Genomic DNA, 13,166 nt, shown 5'->3' on the forward strand with positions numbered 1-13,166 from the left:
CACAAAGTCCAAAAGCAGGGGTAAAGGGAAGTCTACTTAGCTCCCTAAGTGGTTGATGCAAAAAGAATGTGGGGTCATTACACCAGAAGCAGACTGAAATTACAGCAGGAGGTATTAGTTAGACATAGGGAACTGCCTGAGGGGTATGAGAGATACAGAATGGGTGACCAAGAAAGACAATAGGAACACCTTCCTTTGTACCTTTAACCAGAAAACCCAATAATGTGCTGTGGTCTCTAAGCAGAGCAATAACATATCAACAGTCTGTGCTGGCTTGTGGGGCTAAGAGTAGGAGCGGGCCTCGTGGAGGCATGCACGTGCTCTCCTAGATCTTTGTGGTACCAACAGTTTGCATTTGTGAGATTATTGCTCAGGGATAAGATTATAGCCTGTGGCTACAGAACAAAGAACTGAGCCCAAATGGCTCTGGGAGAAACTATTGATAATGGGCTCAACCTCCCAGATCTACTAGATCATAAACAAGGCTTGCTTTAAATATGCTATCTCAGACATTATGGCAGTGACTTAGGTAGAGTCCCAGGCCACAGCCACTATCCCTAATACCTTCAGGTGAGTTGTACATTTGCCACAGCTCCACTGGGACTGAGGCTACCAGAATGAAGCAGAACTTTTCCTTCCAATCCAAAAGCCTATGAAAATAGCGAATGGATGCAGTGGGGTTAAAAAAATCAAGAGACTAGGGTTCTAGGTCACCTTAAATGAGCTGTGGGAGATTGAGCAGGTCAGAGTGAGCACCTCTGAACATCTATTTCCTGAGCTAATAAGGATTGTGCTGCCTTATTCATTTTGTGTGTTGTTGTGATGCTAAAACAAGAATAATGAGTGTTTGAGAATGTTCAATTTTGAAGTTTACAAAAGCAGAAATCTCTGTACACTGGTTATCAATATTAAAAGACTGTTTGAGCTCCCCACATCCCTGGCTTAAGTATTTCTCACTCCTATGAACCTCTGATATAAGAGGTCTAAATCAGTGAAAAGGATTGAGAAAATGGAACCGGGGCAAGGAGAATTAATCCATCTCTGGTTCTCTATATAAGCACCTGTTTCCAGGGCAATGAAGTCCTGTAATTAGGCAAACAGAGGAGGAAAAAAAGCTTTTTATTTTGAGAACCAGAGAAATGACAACAGGGTATGGTGCCATATGCAAATGTGTCTGTCTGAGCAGCATAACACGGTCTTCAGACAGACCCCAGTGGAGAAGGACAGATCTGGCAACCTCTGTATAATAGGGATCAGCCAGCTTTGGGCTGCAGCCCACTCTGACCAGGGCAGATGGCCAGTACATCACCTCACCTCTGTGGCAGCAACTTGTCCCCGGCCAAGTAGCCAGACTTGTGGACTTCCTTATTGAAGTCACCATACTTGGACTGGACAGCATAGGAGGCCAGCAACACAGCAGTCTCAGGTGGGCAGTAAATATCATCATTGAGAATGCCCTCCTTCACTTGCAGGAAGAATAGTCGCTGTGTGATGTCCTGGATCAATTCCTCGGATACATCCTCAGGGTAGAACTTAGCCCGGAACTTGAAAAGCAGGGGGCTTTCCTTCCGCACATCCTGGGCAGTCACCTGGGAGCAGCATGGGATTATGGTCTCTCATAAAATAGACTTTAGGGGTGGGGGAGTGGCTGTAGGGTGGGGAGAAGACACTGAAAAGTCATCAATTTGGATAATCCCAAAGAGTTGGGTGGCAATTCTCCTGGTAATTCAGAAAAGAGACACATTACTTTCATTGGGGACCCAATCCCATATCCATAATTGCTTCCTGTTGGGAATTTCTTCCTGAAATAACCTAACACCCACTGATAGTCATAAGCCCTTAAGCCATCATCATCTGACAATATATCCAGCTGCCCCCACGTTCTGAAAGTAGGCTTAAGAAACTCCTCTTTTAAGGCTCCCCCAACTCCATAAATCAGCAAAATAAAGACTAGGATGTATGACTGAGGTCTGGGAATTGGCTATAGGCAAAAGCACAAATCAGACTGTCTTTTAAAGCCTGAAATTGGCTATTAGCAGCTCCACATTTTTCCAACAGAAGTCTCCACTCTTTGTGAAAAGAAGACTCTGCCAGCAGAAGGTGGGGCACCCAGCCCCTAGACACTGTCAGGAAAATAAGCCATAGGACAGTATGGAGACCTCCAAGGACAAAGTCAGCCAGTCTGAGGATAATGAGATGGAGAACTGCCATGTCCCTGCAGAGATGCTGCTTGGAGGTGGAGAGTTTGAATGGACATATACTTAAACCATCCCACTTGGAGTTCAACTGAGATAGAAAATCAAGAAAGAAGGACACATCTGTATGGGGCTCAGGCATCAGTTGACAGGCAAGAAAAGGGACAAGATAAGATTATGAGACTTTCAAGATTCTTTCCAGTTTAATAGTCTATGACTCTCTGTTTAACAAATTTCCTAAAGCCCTTCAGTTTGGAAAGGAAAAAAGGATACCAATCCCCTCCTGAAGAGCTACTAATGGCTATGGTCCATAAGTGGGTCCCATCCTCCTTGGACACTGGCCATTCTCACTGTTAGGAGTCCAAGTGGAGACAGCAAGAGGTCTGCCCTTATTCTGATCTACTGGTCGATCAGAATTTTTCACTCATGAAAAACTGAGCCCTAGATGCCCTGCATTTGCCAGCGAACATATTTTACACCCCTGAGAAAGATCTGGTAGAGGAGTGAATTCCAAAACCTGAAAATGGGATAAGCAATTACCTTCTTATTGAGTTTTAGCCAAGTAGAGAAACCCTTAGTGTCCTGGTACTGCAGACCAAAAAACCAAACTTCCCTCAGGCCGATAGTTTTCACCACCTGAAAGACAAAACACAAAACAACCACTAGTTGAGTGCCTACCTTGTGCTAGGCACAGAGGACAGAAATGTGGAGCTCACATGGTCCCAGGGTCTTGCAAGAAAATATACTTGGGCAGGAGCTAAGAAACGATGTCAACATCTCTCTGAACAAAGTACTTTCGCTGAGGTAGGGACTGGATCGATTACTTATGAGCACGACCACACACCAATAACTTGATAGCCATTATCTCCTTGAATTTTCACAATAGCACTATGATATAATTACAATTGGGCCCATTTTATAGATAATAAAAGTAAGGTTCAGAAGTGAAGGTTCAGTTAGTAAGTAGCAGAGTCAGGTCTGTTTGACTCCAAACCCATTCAAATCCAGTACTTTCTGCCACCCCCCCCACGCCCCCTCAATTATGCCATGCAGCTTCACACACCCAGGATGGGTTAAAAGCTGAAGGTAAAAACTGTTGGTTTAAATCCTGAATCTTGTTCTCCTGGATTACTTTTTTATGTTTAGCAACTAGGAATAACGCCCACACCCTTCAGACTGAGTCCTATTTACAATGTCCAAATAAAGAATGTTTGAGGAGACAGAGCAGGGACTGTGGTATCTATACACCCCAAAGCTGTGCTGTGCCTAGGGGCTGAGATGTTTCTTTCCAGTCCTGATTAGAGTTCAGTCATGATTCCCCTTTACCACTCACACAGGTTGAGAGTGGGAATGAGGGTGGAAACAGGGTGAGTACCTCAGTGTAGTAGCTGAGGGGCCCCGTGGTGTTCTGGGCATCTTGGCTGAGCAGTGGGCAGGAAAGGGAGGCCAGCCAGGAGAAGACAGATGGGGTCTGTTTTCCAGTCCCCGACATTAGCATGTAAATAGTTCTGGCTGGTGGCTCAAACCCAGCATGCCCACCATTGGGGATAGAGGCAATAAAGCTGAGCCACATCCTAATGAGGTCATGCTGGCATCAGAGTCTTCTTTATATTTTCTTCTATTGTGGGGGGGTGCTGGGGGGGTGGTTGAGGTGAAGAAATTTACCTGGACTTAGAAACAGGTAACAAGGACCCAGTGTTGCTTATGTCTTCCCTGTGAATAAATCAGTATCTCCCCTCAAAACGCATACACGCACGCTCACACACACACACACACACACACACACACACACACACACACACTGCACTGTATCCAAAGTCTGCACTACACATCCAAGGCCAGGCCCCATAGTCACTCCCAGAGCTTACAATCTAGAGCTTCAGAGGTCCCAAGGAAAAAGTGGATCATGTTTATTAAAGTACCTGTTATGTGCCAGGTACCAAACACTGAACAACCATGAGATAGCTATTATCTCCATTTTATAAATGAGGAAAATAAGGCTTAGAGAGGCAACCTGTCTAAAACTGTAGAGCCTAGACTAGAATCCTAATTGTATGACTCCAAAACCTATACCCTTTTCTCTTGCATGCTATATCATAATGCCAAGGGCTCAAAGGATCTTAGAAGCTCTGGGGTTCCCAAGTGACTAACTCCCTTGTCTCTCTTTTGGCCCAGATATCCCAGCCAGACAGTGAACTTTGACTACCTCTGCATCTAGATATAGTTCCTGGCTTTCCCACTAGACTCAGTCAACAACAGCTTTGGAGAGAAGCCATATCCCGAGGTCATTAACCTTCATTGCTCACCAGGGTATGCATGGTGATCACCCTTCCCTTTCTAGCTTGAATCAGGTATCAGAAAACCTCAGTGGAAGTCTCAATTCTGTCTCCAACTTGCTGTGTGATCTTAAGGTAGCATATTTCCCTCTCTGGGCCTCAGCTTCCTCATCTATCCAGCTTCCCCATCTACTACGAACGGTGTGGCTTAAATGACCTCTTTCTGCTTTCAAGTTCTACCGTTCTACTAATTAGGTTATTTGTAAATTACCAAGAAATACAACCCAATTTCCCACCTACCTCTTTCCAACTTGGGTAACTAGGAACATGCTTAGAAAAAATAAATGAAGGAAGGTGCAGGGTATGAGGAAAGATCAAAAGACTTCCAGGATTCAATGGCAAGGTGAGTCCTTGACTGTAAGTCAATAGGCAGTAGGAATTACCAGGTTTTAGATGACAACAAAGTAGTCATGTTGAAATGTGATTTTGGCTTTTTTGCAGAGGATAGAGGAAGAGGATGTGGACAGGAAAGATTTTTTTAAAGCACCTCTTATCCTATATCTAAGATAGGGCTTAATTAACAATTCTAATGGTTTTTCACCAGGCTGCAAAATAATAATGTGCCAAGGTACAATTGGTGGAAAGAAATAAGTTCCAAGAAACAATTCAGCCCCAAGAATGAAAGGGACCCACTGAAGATGTTGAAAATGGGCCATTAGGGCCAGGATGCTAGGTCACGGCAGGGCAGACTGGGAACAAAACTAGTAGGGCAGCAACTGGTTTTTGTCTGTACCAACGGCACAGCTGTAGAGGCTCAGAGACCCCAGAACTAAAAGGGAGTGAGGAAGGCACGGACTACACAGCCAGTCCCACAGGTCCCAGGACTAAGTTCCTTAGCCTCTTCTTGCACCATGTTGTCTGTTTCACTAGTGGGATGGCTAGGGGTGTGATGAGAAGAGGATCATGGGAGCCAAAACAGTTCCAGGATCTAGAGTATCTCTGAGGATAGAGTAATAGCTAAAGGGATATCTAAAGAAAGATTTCAGGATCAGCAAGGCATTTTAATCTCTCTGAGCACTGCCTCTTCCCTTATGAATACAGAGAAATCAGATGCATATAAATTTTCCACTTCCTTAGGCTGTAGGGCTTGGAGAGATGAGCAATGTCTCTTAGCCTCCACTGAAGTCCTAAAGTGAGGAAGTGAGGGTGTGGGGGGAAGGAAATATGGTCTGAAGTCAGAATCAAGACTGAAAAAGAACAAAGGATAAAACAGATGACCCCTGGACCCCAGGCTATAAGGAAAACTCCAATTAAGGTCCACAGGGCGCTGGGAATCATTTGATCAGGCAACTCTTGGCCCCATTTCAAAGTCCTGAAATATGGAAATGAGGCCAAGCTTAGCTTGCTTCCAGCTTTGCCTCCAGCTGAGACCTTACTCCAGAGGAAACAGAAACCTTGTTTTCTAGTGGGAAAGAGTGTCTAGGTCCCGGTTCCAGGAACAACATCTGTGGCTCCAGTGACGGGTCCTTACCATTCCACTCTGAGAAATGGCTGCATCCCTGAGAAAAAAATGTCTTTCTTTGCTCCCTTTGATTCCAGAGAGCCAGCTCATCTGGCCTGAGCTAGTATTTCTCAAAGCTGCCATGGAAGAAATCCTTAAGCAGCAGAAGATAATGAATGCATATACCCAGGGGACGGGAGTGGGGTGGGGTGGGGGTGGCAGTGTGAGATACAAGAAGATGGCTGCAAGCCACAATTGTTTTGAAGCCTGAAGCTTTAACCTTAATCATTTGTGCAAATTTTACTTTCTACTCCTTAAATATCCATGTTTTAATAATGAAATAGATATTATCTACAAGTAAAACTGATGCGCCAAGATACTAAATCACATCCACCCCACGGCTCTGTGTACCTCCTGGAACCTGCCACATTCACCTAGAGGGGCTAGGACTTCAGTTTGTAAGACACTGGCTGTGGATTCTATTCAGCCACACAATAGAAACCCCCCAAACAGACTGGAGCATTGCAGGATCCAAGCAGCATAGACTAGAAAACTGGGGTCCAGTGAGGGAAAGAGATTTGCCTCTGAGAAAATCCTCACTAATTACCAGGAGCATCTGGATGTAAGCAAGAACTCCCTTTTGCCTCTCTTTTGCATGTGAAGGCTACTTACGTCTGAGGTCTGGGGAGGGGAGGGGAGATTAGGTCAATTCTGGAAACCAAAGCACCCCTCCTCATATCCCTTATGCATCTACCTGAGTAAATAAACTAGTGACATAAGCAGTCACTTCAGAAGCCCAGAGCAGGATTGGGAAGCAAGGCTTGAGCCTCAGAGGAAAACTGCATGAGAAATTATGTGCAAAACTGCACCAATGCCCAAACACCTGAGGCCCACTGAGATCCCATTACAGGCTTGGCAGCAGCTGCATCAGCCACCCACCTGAAAGCAAATCAGTGCACAACTGGAAAATTCCAGGAGGGCTGCCACCATCACTGCTTCTGCTACCCCACACTGCCTGTGCCCAAGTGGCCACCTGCTCAGTAACACAGAACCCATTCAGCTAGGGTTCTAAGTTTAGGGACCAAACTTTGTTCTTAGAATGGAAACAGGCAAATAAAGAGGAGGTCACAGAGGACACAGCTGACAAAAGGCACTGGGAAAATTGCAAATGCTATAAGCTTTGGTTCAAGCCACTATACTACTTCCTAGCTATCTGACCTTAAACAGGTATTTTCCCCTCTCTAAGCCTCAGTTCATCATCTATAAGATGGGGATACTATTATTATAATAATAGATATTAGTTATTTTATAAAACAAAAATGGTTAAAAAAAAGAGAAGAAGGGATTGCTGCCTTCAATGCAGAGTCGACAAATCCTAAGGCCTTCACTGAGCCAGAAAAGCATCCTGATTCCATGGCTCCCTTATCTGAACTCCCAGGGGAAATTCCACCCACTTATTTAGCCCTTAATAAGAATAAGCAACATTAGAATGCCTGCTATGCACCAGGCACTTTACTTACTCGAGGATTAAATAAGACTATAAAATCTCTGAGATTAGTGTGATTACTATTTCACTGAGGAAAGTAAAGTCCTAAGAAGCTAAACAAGCCATCCAAGGTCACACGGCTGAATAGCAGGACAGACTTTGAACCCACGGCTGACACCAAATCCCATGCTCTATATACCACCTCTATACACAACCTGAGCCTCAAGGGTGTTTGTTTCATTCAATGTGAGAGGAGAGTTGCATGTACTTTTCTCTGTTTCCATAGGTGAGTAACTCCAAGTTCCTTAAGGACAGAGATGGTGTTTGATAGGTCTAGAGATTCTCCTAGAGACACAGTAGACCTTCAGTCAATACTGAATCAGTCAATGAACAGATGAATGAATGGATGGATGCTCTGAGATTTCACCTCTCTTCTAGAGCTCAAAACCTTAAGTGGAGGGGGCAGGTAGAGCTAGAATAGAGCTAGAATAGAGACCACGGCTGAGGAGGAGCCAGGCAGAGGGTTCTTAAAGTGGAACTTATTATGGCAGCACTGCCCCCTAGTGGCACCTAGGTAATCAAGAGCCCTCGGAAGAACCTCATGCTTTAGAAATGGGGCTAAGTGACAAAATCGCTGTAACAAAATGTGTTCTCTCTCCTCCCTAGCTGTGAACACACTCACAAGAAGGAACAAAGGCAAACGGGAAGAACTATGGGCCCCACTTCCCTTTCCCACCAGGCCTTGTAACTCCTCAAGCTATGGCTTCCCATTGTTGCCTGTTATTTATCGCTGGTGCCAAGGAGGGTGCTTCCTCTCCAGTCAGCTTCCTCTCTGGTCATCAGCCAGACAACTGCTGGATTCCAGGATGGCCCCAGAGCTTCTGTCAATTCCTCCCAAGGAGTCCAGCTCCTTCCTCCTAGGCCCCTGATCTCCCTGAATGATGGATCTCAGAGGTCAGACAGAATGGACTTCCTTCCTTATGCCTCATCAACTTAGAGAGAGGGAAGAAGGGAAGAGATCAAATCCCCCAATGGCCTGTGAACATGAACCTCTGAGGATTTCCATCCAGACCGGCCTTGGCCCCGAGAGTGCCAGATGCTCAATTCTGTGTCAGAGTTGAAATGTTTCTTTCCTGTAGTTTTCACCTATGGGATCCCAGCTCTGCTCCTTCTGACCTCACAGAACAGGATTGCTCCCTCCTTCCTACAACAGTCCCTCAGTGATCTCAAGACAGAGAATACATCTTCTCTTGAGTCTTCTCCAAGCCAAACAGGCTCATTCACCCCAAACAGAGTAGCACAGTAGGGAAAAGTATCATTTTACAGTCAGAGCTATATTTGAAACTCTGTACTGTACCACAATTTACTAACTACATAATCTAGAGTGTGTTTTTTCACCTCTCATAGGCAGGGTCACTACAAGGATTAAAACAAGGTTAGTCCATAGTAGGTGCTCACTAAATCATACTTCTCAAAACAACACTGAACTTCCTGGTGGGAAATCATGAATTTCCTGGTTTCCTCCCTTTCCTCTCCCCAACCAGTATGAAAGATTCAAGTCTCTCAAGGGCTTTTTTGGGGAAGCAGTAGCTTTCAGAACTAGCACACCAATCTGGCCAGGGCTCCCTACCAACTGGGCTTCCCTCAGAACCACACCCACAGTACGCAAACCAAACCAACACTAACAAAGAACTATCTGGCCCTGTGGATTTTCAAAGTTAATAAACCCCTTTGTTCAAGTATTTTTCTGCTCTAGGCTCTAAATTATGCCTTCCTCACCCTCCACAGCAACGCCCTCCAATGCAAATGGACAAAGCCCCCAGTGTTGAAGGCAGGGAACGGTGTCATTTGTTTGAGAGAGGTGGGGTATAGAAACAGGGCTCTGGGAAGGCGTCTGGGTAGAGGCCAAGGGAGTCTCTGGCCCCCAGCTGGACTATAAAATCCACATTGGCTGATACTCTCCTCTCTACAGCTGCTGCCCAGAATGATACTGCTGTCTGAAGCAAAGGGCCCAACAGCCTACCTATGATATGGACACCTTCTCCCTTTTGTCCCAGAGACAGTAGAAGCCTATCTAGGAAGAGTTGTCCCCCCTCCAGGTATCCTTCCCCTCCCCACCCCCTGACATATGCCAATTACAGATCATACTCAAGTGAAGCATTTCCCTCCTTTTTACAGAAAGGGGTCATCTGAAACACAAATAGTGGGGTTAGAAATGGGAAAGAAAAGATATGGAATACAGAAATAAATGCCACAGATAAATTTCTGAGAGATAACCAGATTTGAGATATCAGTTAGACAGTGTACAGATGGGGAAACTGAGGCCCAAAGAGGGGAAAGTTTTGCGTAAGGTATCAGGAGAGTTAGTGGTAGAGCCAGGCCTAAGGCCCAAAATTTCCAACTTTCTATCCAGTGCCCTTTCGACTTCACCAGGCTGTCCCTTGAAAAGCTTTCCAATATAAAACCTGCATGCAAAGGGAGAATGCAAAACCTTAATGTAATCAAAATGCATTCAGTCATTCCAGACGAGCATTGTAATCACTTGTGAACTATGTGAATGTCAGCACATTAATTGTAGTAAATGTGTGTTTAAATGTTCCTCTGACTAATTTGCCTTTTTTAAATTAAATATCAATTACTACCTTTCACCATTCGATACAAAACAAACTCCAGAGAAGAAGCAAGTTCTAGCTAGACCCAAAGTTAGCTATGCTGAAGATCTTCAAGCCCATCTCCCAACTCTAGCTGATTAATGAGACAAGAAGTGTTGCAGCATTTGGAAGCTATCATTTATTACATCTCTACTACATGCCAGATGCTTCACATAACACTCACTTCTCTATTTGTATTTTCTTATTGCCTTTCTCTCCTATTTCTAATTTATCCTTTTGTATAATTATAAACCACTGTAACAAGTTTTCTGAGTAGCAAGTGAGATACAAATGACATACTCTTTCATAACCTCACAAAAAGCCTGTGAGGTAGGTATTAGACCCACTTTTGGGGGGCAGGGCCAGGAGAGGAATGAGACTACCAACCCAGAAAGGTTCAATAATTTTTCCAAGGCCTAGCTACGAATATGAAGATTTTATTTCCCCATCTGTAAAATGGGGCCAGTACTAATTCCTGCATTCATTGGGCCTTGTGATAGTCAAATGATATGGTACACAAAATGTCTGTCACAGTACCTGACATACTGTAAGCCCTGGACAAATGTTAACTTTCACCTGTAATAGCCATAGACAACAATTTTTCCACTCTATCACATGACATCAGGGACTCAGGAGACATGCCCAAACTGTCCTCACATTTCTAGGCATATTTTCCTTCCTTTTACGTAGAGATCTGAATGGAAAACAGCCTTGCACCATCCCCATCTCCATCCTCTCCCCTCACCAGTCAGGAGTATTCATAGTAACAGAATGATCTCATTTGAATATAATCTCCTTCTTTCTTTCCCTTCCCAACTCTGAGTAAGCTCTCAGACAGCAGAGGTACTCAGAGAGCAAAGGAGAAAGGGAAGCAAGAGGGCCTGGAAAATCCATTAAGGGGACATGCGGTCCCAACATCCAGGACAATGTTAGATTCCCACCTCACCAGAGGCGGGTGTGGAAATAGGATAATGGCCCACCTGGAGGGATTCCAATCTCTGGAAATGGGAATCCCATTTTTACTCCTAGAAGTCTGGTCACAGATGGCACACTCCTTTGGCCCCTGGAGGGTCTTTGAATGCTAACAGATTGTGTGGCCCCCACCTGCCTATTATATAGCACATCCCTTTTGACAATGGTGATTCACAGCAAAGGAACAACCCTTGGATTGGAGATGGGAATGACCACTTCAGAATTATCTCCATGGCATGATTACAGGAGCTGAGGTATCCTCCTATTGCATTCATCACCCCCAGTGGTATCCTAAGTCCCAATATTCCTTGAGGGAAATGTACATAGAGCACACTACTTCAGGGAGAATATGTTGGTTTCCTTCTACTAGGAAGAAAAAACAATGTGACAGAGGCCATGTTGTAGTGACAAGAACATGGGGTTCAAATACCAGCCAGATACCAGCTGAGTGCAATTAAGTTATTTAATTTCTGAGAGTCATCATCAAGATAGAGATCACTTACATCTTTCAGAGTTGAGAGAAAGGCTCTGCATGCTGACATTTTAAAAGTATCTAACACAGTCATATCCCACTTGCTTCTCTTTTCTCCCATGTTCAGCACCAAGGATAGGATTAATCGGAGCCATCAAGGCGTAGGCTGCCAAAGTTAAACTTTGCCTCCTTCCTTATTAAGGCTGAGGCCAGCCTTTGTTTTGACCTATCCTGGAGGAGTGATTAGAAGAGATTCCCCAAAAGTGGGTATTATGGTGGAAGCTATTGGGAGAAGTGGGGGGCTAAGGAGCAACAAGTCCCTCCCTTACCTGGTCAAACAGCTGCTTGCCAGTGGTGTTGGGCTGAATGGCAAATTCCAGCTCTGCGTCCATGGTGGTCACACGCACATTGATCTAGGATGAGATCAAAGGAGGCAAGTTAGTTGTCTGGCTCTATGCTCAGCAGAGCCTGGGACAAGTCTCTGTTCAACCACAGGAGAGGGAACTAAGATGCAAGAACCTCAGACATTTAGATACTGGTGTGAAGGAAGGGAGACTATTGAAACAAACAATAACCTAGCCCCTGCTCCCAACCAGTTTCCTGAAGACAAAAAAACCCATAGATACAGGGCAATGCTTACCAAGGGGCAAACAAATGAATGCAAATCAACCTACTATCAAGAGGAAACAAGTGTTGACTGTACTTCTTCCACCTACACCAGCCAGCTCCAAGCCCACAGCGTTCTCTCCCCACCTCTGATCTATAGCCTGGATTATCTACAGCACTGATCTTTGCAGAGGCAAGTTAAGGGCAGGATAAAGAACACTGCATTCTAAGCCTAGCATCATAACTTGTTCACTCTACAACCTTGGATAAGTCTTATCCCCTTCCTGGGCCTTAGTTACCGTCATATGTGCAAGGGCAGGAGTGCAGGGGGTGGAGGTTGTCAATTACACTAGGCAATCTCCAACAACCATTTCAGTGCTGACGTCTATGGTTCTATATACTGACTTACATTGTTAACACTTCCTGTATTTATGTCTCACTGGTCTCCCCAGGCTCAAGAGAGGAAAGGGGCCTCAACAGAGATAGGTGTGGGCAGCACAGAGGTGCTTGACTTCCCAAAGCCAAGTCAGCAGAGAGAAAAGGAACAGGGACAGGCCCAGATGGAAACACACAGTATTTCACAGGCACTAGAAAAAGTACCCTCTACCTTTAAGAAGAGATCCCCTAGCCAAAGTCAATGATAGCTGAAATTCCATCAATAGAGATATGTTTCTTTGGCTGAAAGCTTGGTGGTGGTGGTAATAGTATTAATAGCAATAATAAGCAGCAGCTTTCATGTATCCAGACTTATTACTCACTAGGCACTTTATATGCACTACCCCATTTAATATCAACAATCACCCTGTGAAGTAGAGTATTATCTCCACAGTGGGGATGAAGACTTAGATATTTGCCTAAAGTCACATCACTAGTAAGTGGGGAAGACAGGGTTTGAATTCAGATCTAAGTCCAAGCCTCACAATTTAAACCAATACACCAAACTCTTCTTACACCGAAGTGTAAAATGTCTCCATTAAAAGAAATCAAAGATTAAGTGTTTTCTTTTG

At 44.6% G+C, this 13,166-nt stretch overlaps 1 protein-coding gene across 3 annotated transcripts in view; it reads right to left on the bottom strand.

Annotated features, from left to right (window-relative positions):
* The window catches only part of MSN (moesin), a 67,789-nt gene that overhangs the window by 13,117 nt on the left and 41,506 nt on the right, over positions 1–13,166 (bottom strand). For all 3 annotated transcript variants that reach the window (XM_081221686.1, XM_081221687.1, XM_081221685.1), the window contains exons 2-4: positions 11,883–11,966; positions 2,736–2,831; positions 1,315–1,589 (exon numbers count right to left, since the gene is read on the bottom strand). In XM_081221686.1, the coding sequence (XP_081077812.1) occupies positions 1,315–1,589; positions 2,736–2,831; positions 11,883–11,966 (455 nt within the window). The remainder of the gene's footprint in view (positions 1–1,314; positions 1,590–2,735; positions 2,832–11,882; positions 11,967–13,166) is intronic.

The sequence above is a fragment of the Mesoplodon bidens genome (assembly GCF_964165515.1).
Source record: "Mesoplodon bidens genome assembly, chromosome: X".
Classification (NCBI taxonomy): Eukaryota; Metazoa; Chordata; class Mammalia; order Artiodactyla; family Ziphiidae; genus Mesoplodon; species Mesoplodon bidens.